The sequence below is a fragment of the Manacus vitellinus genome, unplaced genomic scaffold (assembly GCF_001715985.3).
Source record: "Manacus vitellinus isolate BGI_N305 unplaced genomic scaffold, ASM171598v3 scaffold_7_pilon, whole genome shotgun sequence".
NCBI lineage: Eukaryota > Metazoa > Chordata > Aves > Passeriformes > Pipridae > Manacus > Manacus vitellinus.
The window spans coordinates 26803973-26820072 of record NW_021940813.1 but is presented as its reverse complement, the minus strand read 5'-3'; the positions used below and the strand labels follow the sequence as shown (position 1 = coordinate 26820072).

At 39.4% G+C, this 16100-nt stretch overlaps 1 protein-coding gene across 1 annotated transcript in view; it reads right to left on the bottom strand.

Annotated features, from left to right (window-relative positions):
• Window positions 1–16100, bottom strand: part of RFX8 (RFX family member 8, lacking RFX DNA binding domain) — a 31371-nt gene extending 15271 nt beyond the window's left edge. The window contains exons 1-11 of the mRNA XM_029964771.1: window positions 16090–16100; window positions 14874–14997; window positions 11674–11735; window positions 10095–10181; window positions 5714–5776; window positions 4099–4162; window positions 2960–3094; window positions 2803–2880; window positions 2409–2522; window positions 1611–1761; window positions 49–107 (exon numbers count right to left, since the gene is read on the bottom strand). Of these exons, the coding sequence (XP_029820631.1) occupies window positions 49–107; window positions 1611–1761; window positions 2409–2522; window positions 2803–2880; window positions 2960–3094; window positions 4099–4162; window positions 5714–5776; window positions 10095–10181; window positions 11674–11735; window positions 14874–14997; window positions 16090–16100 (948 nt within the window). The remainder of the gene's footprint in view (window positions 1–48; window positions 108–1610; window positions 1762–2408; window positions 2523–2802; window positions 2881–2959; window positions 3095–4098; window positions 4163–5713; window positions 5777–10094; window positions 10182–11673; window positions 11736–14873; window positions 14998–16089) is intronic.

The following is a 16100-nucleotide window of genomic DNA, read 5'->3' as shown; positions in this document are numbered from 1 at the left end:
TGTGAATGAGATGCCCAGCTTTTTTGCTTCACGGGTTCTGCAACATACCTTGGCCATGTTACAAAGGTCTGTCTGTCTCCTGAGTCTTTTTACAAACTCTTTAACTTCTGTTAAAGAAGAAGAGGCATATGTTTCACATCATTAATATTTTACAGTCTAAAATACAATAATGAAGACAGATCTTTTAGAAAGTAGATCCCTAGGGGAGCTTTGGAGGGTAACAGAGAGCACAGTGGGGGCTCTGAGCCAGCATTATAGGCTGGGCTGGGGACCCTTGCAGTCAAAGCTTGCAAGGAGAAGCTGCCTGGGTCACCATTCTTCCTTCACTGTGAATCTATTAACCCATGATGTACAGGAAAGATACTTCAATATTTTTTTACATTTAATACTTCCTAATTAAGACTAATGCTCTTTTACCTGTATGGTTTCAAGTGAATGAAAGCAACTGTAAATCTAAACCTCCTGTGTTTTGTTTAGACAGTTTACATTTCCACCTTTATGCATCTATAATTCTGCAGCACTGTGAATAGGAGTTGGTTTTTTGGTTCTACTTTTGTCCTGTTTATGTGTTATATAATTATGAAAAGGTCCAAGAATACACTTCTTAAGAATAAAATATAAAATAACTAATTTTCAGTTGCAGGGAAATCAAGTATAAAGCAACTTCTGAAGACAGACAATGATTTTCAGTGAAAATTTCTGTTTCTATGATGTTTGTACAAAGAAGAAAGACCAGGATGCATATACAAAGGGTCATAGGTGATTATTGACATATATGTCCATGCACACACATGTTAAAAATACATTACTAAGCTTGCTCTGTCAAGCATTTGAATGTAAGAAATGCCAGAATTAAGTTTGCCTGAAAGTCTTTCTTAGGCATATGAATCCTAATACAAACTTTTGTCTACACAGGAGCCCTGCTTTACCACTATGGAGCCGGTCTTCAGTCAAGGAACAACTGAGCAACATGATGTTTTAGTCAGAATCTTCAGCATCATATATATAAATATACACATGTGTGTATGTACATATTTACAAATACAAACATATACACACAGAGTATATATATGTATGTATATATGCATATATAGATATATGTATATATATAGATATATCTATATATGTAGAGTACAGACTTTTTCCAATCATCCTCAATTCCTCTAATGGAAGTCATAGTTTCCCTATAGGAGTGTGGCTTTTTTCCCCTCCCTTTATATTGAACTGTGCTATAGCCATTAATTAATTTATCGGCATAAAACCAATTGCAAGGTGAGGAAACAGAATAATATCTAAATTTCAGAGGGCAGGCTGCTTATTGTTTGGTTATCTACAAAGCCAAAGCAATCATGGCAAAAGACAGATCTCTAAAAAGGTTTAAGTACACTTCAATTTACCATAAATTGGGAATAATTTTGGTTTAAATTTGTTCTCACACATTATCTGAGACTATATATTTTTAACTGTATCTCAGCTAACTCTAGTTGTTGCTACTATTGAAGTTACATTAGCTAAACAAGTTTTTAAAATAATTTAAGAGTCTTGTAATACAATCTTTTCTACAGTTTAATGAGGAGTTATTTTTGAAAATTTCTCTTACTCAAACCTACCATTAGATTTGGATGTTTGGAGCATTAGTGGAAATCCTCCCAAAGGATTAAGCATCCAACATTTAACATTTTCACTGAACAATCTGATTGAGTCGATGTGTTGTGCAGGCACCTCCTCTAGGAAATCAGGAAGTAGGATGTTCTCCAGTTCCTAGAATGCAAATTCATGGCGCTGCAACAGATGGGTGTACTACAGATACTTGCAGCATCACCAAATAAAATTGTATTGATAGTTTAAATGTAAAGAAGCCCATTTTTTTTCTTCCAATTAAGCAAGAGCTAAGCTACCTTTATTAGCAGAAGAAAAAGATTTTAAGACTAAATATTGTTTCCTGAATTAATTACTAGACACTACTTAATGACCTGTTGCAAGTAAGAAGCAAATTATTTTTATCAGAAAACTGCATATTTCTATGTGGAATGTCACTGACAAGTGCAGTAGTGTTCTCAAAGGAAAAGTAACTCTCATAATCTGGGAAACAGTTATCAGTTGAAATTTCAGTCACATAACCTCATGCCAGAACCAGACCACATTAATAACAGCACATTCCATTGATATTGGGGACTTTCAAATTAATACATAGGAGGAAAATGGAAGCTATCTCAGATTCCACTGGCTCCTTTCAAAACACGTACTATTCTCTCTCAGAAGAAGCCAAAGAACAGAGATGAGGTAAGAACGAAAATCCCATTTGTACAGCACACAAGAAACAGCTGATCTATCTCCTTATATGGAATTACTAAAAAGACATAAACACGTAGTAGCATAATTACGACAAGCAAATGTGGCTACAATACCTTGAATAGATACCTATCATAGCTTTTTAACAGCTGGCACACATCTGGTAAGCACATCAGTTCTATTCTTTCAGGCTGCAGAGACCTCCAGAACGACATGATACAGTCTTCTACCTGTCATACAAAGCCCTTTATGAATTTTCACTGATTTTGCACTTGTGAAATCTGAAGTGTATTTCAGTAAAACAACATACAAGCACAGAAGCAAAGGAATGACTGTGGAGATGGGCTGTTAATTCAGAATTTCAAAATAACTTGACTGAATGTTCCTTTAGTCCGTAAATGACCATCTACTGTAGATCAAATAATGAAGTAAATACACTACACAGACACAATTTTTTTCTTATAATTGTTTGCTGTTATCAGTATAAGTGTTATTAAAGCAAAGGCATACCTTGTCAAGCTTGTTCTCTCTCACCATTTGTAAAATAACTTGACAATAGTTGTAGTAGTCATTGGCAAGCAGTGCAATCTGTGACCAAAAAGAGAGTACAAAATGATCTCACAGCAAAAGAGCTAACTTGCCTTATGATAAGATACGTTGAACATACCATTTCGTAGGGGTCTGTCTCACTTTGCACTTGCTCTCCAAGGAAGAACTGGTTGAATTCAGGAAAGAGGTATTGAAATGTCTCTTTCTCAGCCTTTAGATAAATGACAGATGGATAATACTCCAAATTCTTACTCTTGATGCATCAGAATTTATTTTGAACAATAAAAAGAAAAAAGATTGCAATTATTTTGTCAGTTTGGTTAGAGGTATTAAGTATTTTCAGTATTTTCTTGAAATTGTAAAGCACGATTTTTTAATAAGATTTATTTCTTTAGAGAAATGCTTGTCCTTATTTTTCCTTTTTTTTTTTAGAAAATTGGGATGGATGAAAGAAAAAAGCAGGGCTGCCTAAACATTTAAATGCTAAACCATACATGAATTTCTTTTTAAAACCGGTGAATATTTAATGCAATACATATCTTGCACATATATTTTCTATAACACTCATGTCACACTTGTAACCTTCTGCATAAGGCTGAAGATAGTTGTCAGGGTGACAGCACACCTCTCGTTGGCCACCAGTACATCCATTTCAGAGCACTCATTACTGCACCCGAGCACTCCATAAAAGTAAGACAGACATCCAGTCTCTCATTTTTTCCTCACTTTGATTCACATAAGTTTGTTGCTCATGCTCTGCTGGCTGATGTTCAACAAGCCATTCCATGACAGCTCACTGAGGGGAGAACTGCCATCGGTTACCTGTACATTCATCCTTTTCAGTGAGCAGGGGTTATGCTCTTTTTTCTTAATCGTTTCCTAGTATTTAAACACTTATCATGCCATCTGAGCATGTTGAAAAGACACTGTCTCACCAGCATGAGGGCCTGGAACCATGGGCCTCAGGCAAGGAAGGTTGTACCCCACTAACTCCCCTAATATTCAAAACCTGGGCTGTCAGCCGCAATTTCCGCTCTCAGTACAGACAAAATTATTTGAGCTGACATTAAGACAACAAAAATATTTAGCTAATGGATGAGATAGGAGTGGGGGAAGTAAGCACGCAGTGAGATTACACAGACAAAGATTATTTTGAAGAAGATGGGCTAACTGTATTTCATCAGAACATATTAGATAGCGGTTCTAACTAAACACACAGATTGACATTTTGTTATGTCTAATGTATCTGAAACTCACTGTTCCTTTTTTTTGTCTATTCTTCTTGTAATCATCTGCATTTTCAGAACTCCAGGAATTATTACTGTGATAAAATATACAACAGAAAAAAAAAACTTTTAAAAGCTCACCAATTTATTCTGTATTTAGTAAGAAAATGAGCTCAAACTGGATAGAGTACACTAGGTTGGAGCACTGTGTTTGGGAAACAAACCCTGCTCTCTTTCCTATCATTCAGTGGTCCCATGATTTTCTAACAAATCTGAAGACGACTTTCTTAATTTTAAGATAAAGCTGAAATATTCATTATAAAGACAACAAGGTATTGGCCATTTAGCAGTGCCATGACTTTAAACTTCTTGCACCAGAATCACGGGTTTGTATTTGTAGCTGTAGTTTGTTTGGAATGGTAGTAATTATTATAAACATGAACATAACAAAAGCATAATCATCCTTGTGCTTAGATTTCACAGTTATGACATTTTCTGCACTACATCAGTTTAAATAGCATTTTGTTTCTGACTTTCACCCATCTACTCTGCAAAGCTGGTCATGATGTTCCATTCAGTCAGAATTTACTTGGTCCTGCACAGGCTTGATCAGTGGCTTTTAGCTGGAAAGCCAGGGATGAAGGCACAACAGGCTGCTTTATTGCTGGACTATACTATCTGTTACCTGCCTCCCTGCCTGTTTTGCTGAGGCTAAGGCTAGTGGAGGGAGAGAAAATGTTGCTAGTAAAAGGGGAGCACTGTGAGAGTTGGATGCCTCCAGTCAAGCCTCCATTTGCTGGTGGCATGCTCACTGCCTATGAAGGCATTTCAAACTCCAGGGACCTTTTGGACTCAGCTGTTTTGAAGGCTGACAGACAGGGGCATTGTAGAAAATGTGCTTCCACTGGTGATTGCCAACACTCAGGCTACCTAATCAGAACTTGGCTGCTGGGTTTCACTGCTGTGATGTATTATAAACCAGGGTACTACCATACGTCCTGAAGGGGCATAGGATAAAATGAATTGCTGTCTGAAAATTGCTGCCTGAAAACTCTGGCCACTGAAAATGCTTCCTCTCACTTCTCTGCTCCTCACAGGACTGACTCTTGCCACCTTTCTCTCTGCCACTACTCTGTGCCATGAAGGCTGTGCTCCAAAGAAACAATCAAACTGGCTGCCCAAGACAGGGAACAACATTTGTGCTGGGCATGTTTGGTAGTGCTGGTGACTCTTTCTCCCTGACATTTTAGAGGTGGTGGCTGGACAAAGGGAAACACATGTAAGTAGACACATTTTATAACGCTTCTTTCAAATGAATCCTTCCTGCAGATTTCTAAAGCCTGTGAAACAAAATTAATGAATATTTTCCAGCTCCTGCTCTCCCTGAGAAGGCGGCCAGCTGTATTTTTTTGCTGCCGCTACTATGGCAACGTGTATCAGCACCGCTCGCCTCCAGTGGGTTGGCTCCCACGGCAGGCTGGCTCCCGCTCCCCCCGCACAGGGACATGGAGGGGTGAGAAGGGGTGCTGCGTGCGTTCTTCTGTGCCCCAGCAGCTAGCCGGGAGCTCAGGGGACATTAAATGGAATATCTGTGGAATGCTAACATCTATATGCCCCCACTGTCAGTAAAGGGGATTAGGATTCACCTGGTGCCTGCAGAGGTGCTTGGCTGTACGTCAGAGATGCTCACTTCCCCTGGCGAGCAGTGCCTGGGTAAAGACAAAACACACAAAAGAGGAGGTGGGTGGGAGAAGGGGAAAATGGGTGACAGCAAAATCACAAGGAGATTCACCGTCTCTCTTGCAGAGTTTGGATGATGCTGTGGAGTGGGAACTAGAGCTAAAATGGGAAATACAAGATTGGGGAAGACAAAAATATTAACAGAGACAAATGGGAAGGACAAAAGAAAAATGAAAGGAGGAAAGGTGGTGAATGTGCATGCTGTTGACTGTTAGATTACAGAGATTAGAAAGATTTGCTAGAACCATATCAGATTTTTTTAATGAAAAAATCATGGGTTTGCTTCACTAGACAGTCAGGAGCCCAAACCTTCCCTATGAAGCAACTCTTACAAAACCAAAATTCAATTACTTTTTTTTTAACACTGCTGTAGTCTGAGCCACAGAAAGTACCATCTTAGGGAATGCTTGTCCTCAAAGCTCCCATTCCTAGAGGGAACGTATTCCTATTATAATGAAAATTGGTAATTAATATATTCCCTTAATGTCTGTAATGCATTTTGAGTCTTCATGGATTACAGTTGTGCTTATTTGCACTATTTTCATAACATCATCATCAAATCTGTGGTACACGGATCTTCAAAGATTCAAAGATTTCTAAACGAACCAGCTCACAGGTGGTTCTTATCGCTTCTTGTGTGAACATGTTCCAATCCTGACACATTTGAGACCCCACTGACTATCAACATGCAAATGCCTTCTTTGTATTCAGAGGCACACCATCTTACTGCCATTTCTATGACATCAACAAGCATAGCTCCCAAGCTGCCAGATCCTCCAGAGGCCTAGTTCCTCACTACCAGCACCATATCAATTGCTGATTATTTCATCATGGTCAAGAAATATCCTTTTCAGTAATTAGAAAGAATGGTTCATGGTTTTGAAACAATCATTTTCTTCACCAACCCGCAGGGTGGATGGATGCCTTGATCTCTAAACTGGGCCCTGGAGTCCACCTTCCCCTCCCCTAGGTGCAGCAGAAAAAGGATGTGCATGTTGGACTTTATTTATGGATGGGAGGGCACAATAGTAATTTAGGACACATTGACTACTAAAACAGGTATCTCCTGTCCCTTCTAGAGGGAAGCGGCAACAAGCCAGAGAAATATATCCCATTACAGGAGTCTGGCCCACAGACCAGCATTTGAACTGCACTGAAATGGTATATTAAAAATCTTTTTCACTCTAATTTGGAAATTTCCACACCAACACACTCTCAAAAACTGAGATGTTATGTGTCAAATACCTGTGGCATGGGTATACATACGATTACCTATGTGAGAACAAAATTTCTTCTTGCAGGTAGAAAAGTCTACAGGTTTTAATTATTCTTTTTCTAAATTTCAATTTTAAAATTAAAAAACAATCTAGAATTTGCCATTGCTATTTTACCGGTTTTGTTGGATCATAAAAAATTAACTGTGATTTCAAAAAGTACTGAACTTGATGAGGTATTTCCTTGATGTATTCCTACTTAAATGCAAAGAATGTACAAAACTCCATACAAATGAAAACTAACTAATTTATTTGGTTGAAGCTGATGCTTATTTTGTATGTGACCTAATTATTTCTTTCAAAGTTGTGCTACTCATGCTTCTCTGGCTGTGCCTTGTGCTTTTTTTACTGCTTTCTCTCTGTTTTTTCCTGCTATGCTCCATGAGACACTAAGAAGTAATTGTGACACCCAGCTGCTCAGGTTTTGGGGGGCTGTATGTTGGCTTGGGACAGAGACCTGTGGCTGCATTTAGAGTGGAAGCTGTTCTGATTTCAGCTGTCTGGCTTCACTCAACAGCTTAGTGTCTTCTTATTTCTGTCTGAAATGAAGGAAGCATCAGACAAGATAATTTTGTAGTTAAGAGACTTTTCTATTGCAACTAGAAAGATGGCCATTATCTAAATAAAATCTGTATATTTTGATTTATTTTTTTAATACGAAAAGTTATAGAATCATAGAATAGCTTGGTTTGGAAGCAACTTTCAAAGATTATCCAGTTCAACTCCCCTGCCATGGGTAGGGCACCTTTCCTTAGACCAGATTGCTCAAAGCCTCATCCAACCCGGCCTTGAACACTTCTAGGGATGGGCATCCAAAATTTCTCTGGGCAACCTGTGCTAGTGCCTCACCACCTTCACAGTAAAGAATTTCTTCCTAACACCCAATCTAAACTGACCTTCTCTCTGCTTGAAGCCATTCCCCCTTCTTCTATCACCACATGCCCTGTATAAAATCCCTCTCCAGCTCTCTTGTAGGCCCCCTTTAGGTGCTATAAGGTCTCCCTGAAGCCTTCTCTTCTCACGGCTGAAGAAACCCAACTCTCTCAGCCTTTCTACAATAGGACAGCTGTTTATGTTAAGAAACAGTATCAAGATCAGTAGCTAGCTAGTTTATTTCAGCCCTTTCCCTGGAAAACCTTCCCTTTTCCTTGGTTTGAAATTAAATATAGTTTTTTAGGAGAAGGTGTCTGGGCAGGCACCTCTGCTGGCGGAGAAGGAGACAGAGGTCTGCAGCTAGTGCATCAGCTCCCCTGTGGTTAAGCATGGGCTGCAGCGTGTTCCCCAGCCCATTGGAGAAGATGGCTCATTTCCATGAGGAGGGCCGAGAACAGAAGCTATGCTGGCATATGTGATGCATCTGTCTCCCAGCTGTAGCTAAAGTCCTTCTCTTTGCACCTGGCCCAAACTTAGTCAGCACTGGTTCTTTGGTTCCTCCCGCTTTTTCTAATTTTTCCTCATGTTTCTATGCTGAGAGGAAAAAAGAGAACAATTCAAATTGTTTTGTTCTCTCTCATCTCTCCTGTGACCAGAATGACCAGCTCCGACTATACCCATCAAGATTGCTGTTTTCAAGTGATGCTGCAGGAAAACTTTCTTTCCCTGAAGAAGAAAGACCAGCATAGACTTAGCCAGAGACCTTTAATGTTTCTTGAACAGTGGACAAGACCTTTCCTAATTGTGGATATCAGTTCTTATATCAAATCTCAGGCTGGTTCTGGTCATACTGGGTGCAGCTGATATGAAGACTATCACTTCAGTAAAGGGTGTCATGAGAAACCAGCCTATGAATAATTTGTTTGGTCTCACAACAACTGACTGCCACTTGATTATCTGCTGAACCTGATCCTCTGCACTATCCCATCATTTACTGTTGTCCTTCTATGGACTTCTGCAACATTTCTCTGCTATGAAACCTGTAGAGAAAGGCAACAAACCTATGGATATATTTTTTCATGCTCCTGCAGAGCACGCACTCAAGTAATTGAATATTATATAAAATATCACAGACACTGAGAGTTTCATCATTACCAGATATCTTGGTGCTTAATAGGCTGACTTGTATTGCCCTAACATTCATGCTGTAGAATAATGCTATATCTGCATATTAAAGAATAGAAACCAAAGTACAGAATTTACCCATATACACACCAAAGTAGTGTACAATAATATAAGAGAGTGAGGATACAAGACTGGTCTTCAAAGTCCAAGGCATATCATAATTTTCTTCTCCTGTGCATTAAAAAGAAGTGTAAAACTGTTACAGACTGGCAGCATTTTCCTTCCTTTTTTTCTGGGGAGAAAGGCAAGCCTGTGGTTTTTTTATCAGAACTATGAGCTTGACCATGAGAATTCATCCTCTCCTGCCCACAATTGGAGCATGCTCCTTTCTACACTCTAATCTGCCAAAGTATTTTACATTCATCAATTATTTTTAGGCTTTTAAGTTTTGCAATCAATTTATACTTGTCTTACACTGTGTTCTCTTACAAGAGGTGATTTTTAAAATCTGATCTTTTAAAACTAAGTAAAGGAAGCATTTTTTAAATAATATGCCTCAAGTAGTAAAAAAACCCAGATAAAATGACTGTGTGTAGGACTCTTCAAAACAGCGCAGTCATTTATACCTCAATACAGGTCTCTTCAGCCTACTATTCAATAAGGAAGGTGATACAATGTCATGAAGGCATTTCAATATGGTTTTTTTGACCTCCCATTTTGAGTCTCAATATATTAAGCTCTTCTATTAGGTTTGGCATGAGTTCTTGCTCTTAAGATTTACATGGCTAAAATGTCCAATTCAAGGAAGTCCAGTTAGGCAAGGTCTGTTTCCAAAATGCAATTTCTCCATTAGGGTGCAGCACCTAATGGCACAGGACTTTTATAGTGTGCATAATGAGAAGAAAAATATAATGCTGTTGTCAATATTCAACAGATGATTTACAGACTTTTATGTACAGACAATATATATACTGTCATGTGACATTTTTTGAATAAAACATTTTAAAAAACAAACCTGAGATAATTTTGTTCATACAGAAGACAGCAAAAACGTGCATAAAAGGAAGAGTTCTTCTTGATAGCTATTCCATCATAATGATATCTAGAAAATTAAAAAAAAATTACAACTGACCATATGATTTTCATCGTCATTAAATAATTCATAATCCTCCTTTGAAAGCAGATCATTCTATTTAACCAAAGACTAAGTAAAAAAACCCTTATGTTTGTTTTTAAATTATGTTGAATATTTATTTTCCCCACCAGAAAAAAAATTACATAAACTATTTACAAACTCTTTTTAACAATTTTTGCCCTGGAATGATACCTTCTTCTAAATGAAAAAAAAAATAAACCAGGGAATAGGGTGCAACAGATTTGTACAGGACAGTTAGTGAAGTCAGGGACCGGAGTCTCAGCAGACAGAGGTCTTCATGGACGTTGAAGGACTTAGTGCAGCTGTTTCCTGGCTGTTCACAGTAGCTTGAGGACTGGATGGCCCATCAGTGGTCATGGTGAGCTAAAACTCAATAAACGTGCCAGACCTTCTCTAAGTTTTATCCTGAGCTCAGTGAGCAATGCAATCACCACCTCTGCTACCAAGGTGTCTTGAGCTGGCTCTTCCCAGATTGGGCCACGATGAAGCCAAGGGAGCGGTGACGTGGTTTGCGGCCACCAGCAGCCAGCAAAGGATAACCTGCTGCTGATGGAGAGAGCATGGAGGCTGGGGGCTACCAAACACCATCCCAAATACTCCCTACTATGAGGAGAAGCCTGGGAGTGTCTGCAGGGAGGCACTCCCAAATTAAAGGATCTTGTGGCTCAAGCTGATAGCAAGTCCAGACTAGTGGAGAAAAGCCACAGATCAAGTGAGGGCATGTTGTTCTCAGAGCCCGTACTTGACAGCTTCACAAAATGCTTGTAAAATTTCTCTGTCTCACTGTCCTTAAAACATCCCCTTTCCCAGTCTGGATGTTCTGAATATGATTATAATTTTGGATACAAAAGAGCATCAAACTCTCTGTGCTCTAGAAGAAGAGAGGAAAGGGAAAAGAAAGGAGAGGTAGGAGGAGGATCTGGAGTCTGATTTAAATGGTTTGAAACTGCTTACAGCATTTCCATTGACCATCAGTATGTGCTGGGTCACCCCATGGATATGTGCAAGGATGAAAAACACAAGACAGACATCAGTCATGGCTGCCATCCCCACGCATCCCAGAAACAGGCTTTTCTGGCCTTGAGACCCAGTGTCTCAGGAGCTCTGAGTAAGGTTGCGATGTCTAGCAGATGCCTCATGCAAACCATGGTGTTAACAGCCAGCACAAATCAGAGCAAAAATTTTTTTTCAAAGCAGTCTGACCTGGAATTCGTGCCCTACCAAAGCAGATCCAATATGGTGGTTTTCATGGAATTTACTCTATTTTAACATCCTTGGTGACACCATGAATCACTCTGGATATTGTGATGTGTTACAGACTTGCAACCAACAATTCAGCTGCTATATTGCAGTGCTGGGGCTGAAAAGTCAGCCACTTTAAAATTTTATTAGAATAGTTAGAAATAACATTTTCAAAGAAAGGACATAAAACCAATACCTGATACTCCCTGCTGTGGTCCGCTTTCTTGTCACCAGACCCGGGAAAACTAACTGAATAAGCTGTAAAGACAAACACAAAATTACAGATACTTAGTAAATTCATTCTAAAATGCAAAACTGTATCTGTCTCCATTTTTTGTCTTTATCACTTCGGTTGCTTTCCATCATTTGCAGGCTAATACCTGTTCTTACATACCTCTCAAATGGTAACTGTTGAACAGAACTCAATGAGGTTTTTGTGGATCAAAGGCTAAGTAATTTAAGGGATTACTTCCCTAAGGTAGGAAATTTTTTGTAGAGTAGTCTGGTTTACCTTGCACTGAAAAACAGTCAGTGCTCACACCAGTAGACCCCCCATGATCGTGGGGGGGAGTCAATCAGCTGGGGGAACTTGAGGGCACTGTGATGCTCCCATACTCTGCCAGACCTGCAAGCCTTATTCAACTAAGCAGGACTTACACAAGGGGCTTCACCAACCCATTTACACTTGCAAGGTTACTGACAGGATAGGGCCCAACTTATCTGTTTTAAAAGGACCTGAATCATCAAGCTGCAAAGTAACCTTTTGACCACCATGGTGGTAAGTGCGAACTGAGGTCACGCAGCATCTGTCAAGGTCAGGCTCTACAGTGTAATTAGATATTGTCAGGCTAATAATCCACTCCACTATGATTGTTCTGCATGAGCTGTGTTGTGAAGACAGAAACTAACCCAGCACACCTGAAACTAACATTCTCTATATAGCAGGAACAGAGGATCGAGTACTCCATGTTAGTGAGGAATAAGAAGTGTCCACTCAGCAGCACACAGCTTGGACTCTATGCAGAGTCGCTGGTCCAAAGGCCTGATAAAGAACAGATTTCTCAAACTCACACTAATATGCACCTCCGGTTTTAACAGTGGTCTTGTTCTTTGCATGTTTCTGCATGCATCCACACCAGCTGCTCCCTTTCTCAAGCTGATAGTTTAGCATAATCTTATTTTCCTCAAAGGCAGCCTATGAAACTGGTGCATCTGTGGCACAAGACACACACTTCCTCCCACTGTCTCTTCTACAGAGACAGCACTATAATTAAGTAGAGGGACAGGGCAGATGAGATTAGCAGTGTCTTCAATCACCACAGTTTGATTCACATGAGGCTTGACTGCAAAAGCCCTCACAGTCCACATATATGTAGTGCAGTCAGGTTACTACAGCTTGGTGAATTATTAATAGCTCAGCCCATTAGCAAGGCTGGAGTAACTATTACATGTACACCTTCAGTTTAAATCAGGTCGGCTGCAGTTCCTGCCCTCCTCAGCTTCTTGCTGCATGGTCCTTTCTCCTGCTGCAGAAGGACAGACTATTTCAAGCCACTGGGGAGATGCACCCCAGTTTGCTCATTTGTTTTGTGTTGACTTGCACTGCAGTGCACTGGGCCAGGTAAGGCTGTGAGCAAACAGTTGCAAGTACCAACCCATAGCAGCTCTGGCTCATCAGCTAAGCTCTCCTGCGTGACCAGACTCATGCTTCATCTGTGCCTGTCCCAACTTAAAAGTAAAACACATTAGTGTAAACCACAAGAAGGCTGGTAATCAGTCATGCCGGAATACCTGAAAGTGTATAGGCAGAATGAGATTAATCTTGCCTACGTGGCTACAAGGCAGAGATATCTAAGCTCGTCACTATAGACTTGGTAGGCAATGGAGAAAAACAGGCAGTTCTGAGGCACATTTCATCAGAGCGGACTGAGATGATTGTTTTTGTGTGAAAGGGAACATATGTAACTGCCGCGGTCCGAAGGGGGGTGGGACCGTGGCACCGCGCGGGTCCGGGACACGAGGGAGGGTGCAAGTCGAATCCCTTATTCACGCCAAGTCGAATCCCTTATTCACGCGTGTACGCAGTCTTTTATCAGCTCGGGAGGGAAAAGGGCCAGAACGTAGGGCGGAGCATGAGACAGACAAGCGGGGGGACAAATCAGGATAGGGACACGGGCAAAAGGGGGAGAAGTGAGGGAAGCAGGGAGCAGGCAAACTCGTGGCAAGCCTGGGCATGTCCAGGCTGTGCACTGTGTAGTGTGAATACAATGAAACCACAGTAAAGGCCCTATAATAACTGTAAGGTCCATATAATAAAATCCTGTCAATTGCTGTATGTTTTTCTCCACGCCTGGAACTGTTCCCATCACATGTAACTACTTTTTTCTCTCCATTGGCTACCAAGAGATTTTTAAGATGACCAGCTTCATGGCAGATGTCTACAATGAGCCAGGCAAATTCTACCCATGGTCTTAGCTGATGATCCATTCAGCTATGGTAATAAATCACACTGGATCACTCACTCAAATCTTAATTTTCAGTAAAAGTGATTTAATTTATCCAGTAAAAAAATTAGATTCAACTGAATTGAGATAAATGATTCCTAAAATGATGTTATCCACATAAATGAAATTGATTTCAGTTATAACTTGTGCTTATATTATTTTGGGTTTGTATTAAAACAGTGCTTAGTAGCTCTTAGTGTGGGAACTAATAGAATATTATCAGCTAAAAAGAAAGTACTGAGCAAAAAGCCTTGAGCAATAAATAATCACAAGGTTTTCTATCTTCCTTACTTAGATAAAAATTGTTGAATAGCTACAGGTGTTTGTTGCAACTGAGATTTCTCACTGGTAATTGCTCTGTGGGTTGCATCAACCTCCATATAGTAGAAGAGTGGCACTGTTAGAAGGAAATTCAGTTTTACTCTGCATTTGTTTTGCTTGGATGTATCTGTGACAACTTTTTAGGGTATGTTTGGAGGAAAATCTCCGCAAGTATAATTTAGGGAGAAGTATAAAATGATGTAACAATGGAAGGTGTCTTTTAAAGACAGAAGAATCAACTCCTTAGGATGAGTTGTTTAACCTTCTGTTAAAAGTAGAAAGCTGGTAAAACTTTCTAAAATACATTGGCAAAAGAAGTCTTTGCTAGTGTAACATATACCAGTTCCCCAAAGAAAATAAACTCCATCACAGACAACCCTCATTTCTCTAGTATAACTGCATCTACACGAGGGCTTACCAGAAATACATTAGAAAACACACAAGCATAATACGTTACATATTCATTCTTCTCTGTTACTTAATCTCATTTGATATGCAGTGTGTATATTTGATGATCAAATTTTCTGTTTAGGCATCCCTGCTTATCTTATGTCTCCTGTCTACGCTGTACCTTTCCAAAGGTGGATGGATGTACTTGAATCTTGAAATCTGGATTGCAGGTTTCAATATACAGTTCATGTAGTAGCCGACAGGGTACAGTGCATCCTCCACACAAGTAGAAATTATCAGCTAGCCTTTAAAACAAAAACATCAATTGGCTTGTATCAGAATTAGAAGAAAGAGTTGTTAGATTTTCAAGTTCTATTTTCCTTGTTTCCAAGGTATAAGAGAGGTCACGTGAGACTCTGCTATGAAATTAACTTGTTCTCATAATTTTTTAACTAAAAAATATAACTTTGTAATATTATAACATTAACACCAGTACAGCCAGTATTAACATTTCTCATATGCATATCTAAAGATCTGACTTTGGTCTTCTAAACAGAAAGGTCTCCACTATACCAAAGACAATAATAGGAGAATTTTTCCACCTGAAATGTGCAATATGGTGATTTGAAATAGAGAGTACACAAACTGTAAAGGACAAAATTCTGTTTTCATACAACCTCACTGATTTTAGGACAAGTTTATTAAGAGAACAGAATTTTAATTTACAGTTACTATGTAACAGAACTGTCAGGACTGAAACAGGTTTAGATGTTTAAATACTCATCCTTTAGCCAAAGCCCTGACTCATCTTACTTATCAGAATGGCCATAGTCAAGTAAATGCAACTACTTGTGTAAATAAGGTGAGAAAGACGTAAACTTGGTTACTTATTAACCTAAGGTATTACCTTCACTGGGAAAAAAATGACTTTTAATTATGAGATAATGCCAATGGTTTTGATGTCAGAAGATAATAGTCTGCAGTACAAATACAGGAGCAAAGCTGAAAGGAGCAGAGAGATTAATTTTCAAAGCATAACACATTGCTCGTATGACAGTGGTTTCTTACTCTAACTGTGCTTCCATTCTACCAAATGATTTATGCATATTTAATTAATTTATCAGCTGAATGCTAGTGCAGCACAGTGCCAGTTACTCACTGTGTCTTTACTGATAATCCAGTTGGTTGGGAAAGAAGACTTTTCATATTCACTGGGTGAGATAAGCCAGTTGGATTTTAAATCAGCATCCTCTGTTTTATCAGTAGCCTGACTTCAGACAACCCAGTGTTTATCTTTCTGAACTAGCTGTATTGGCAGTAGATAGCAGATAAGGTCTTCAGCAAACTGGCCTGAGCAAGAAGATGGTCACTGTGCTGCCTGACAATGTCTGCCTCACCTTTTATTCAT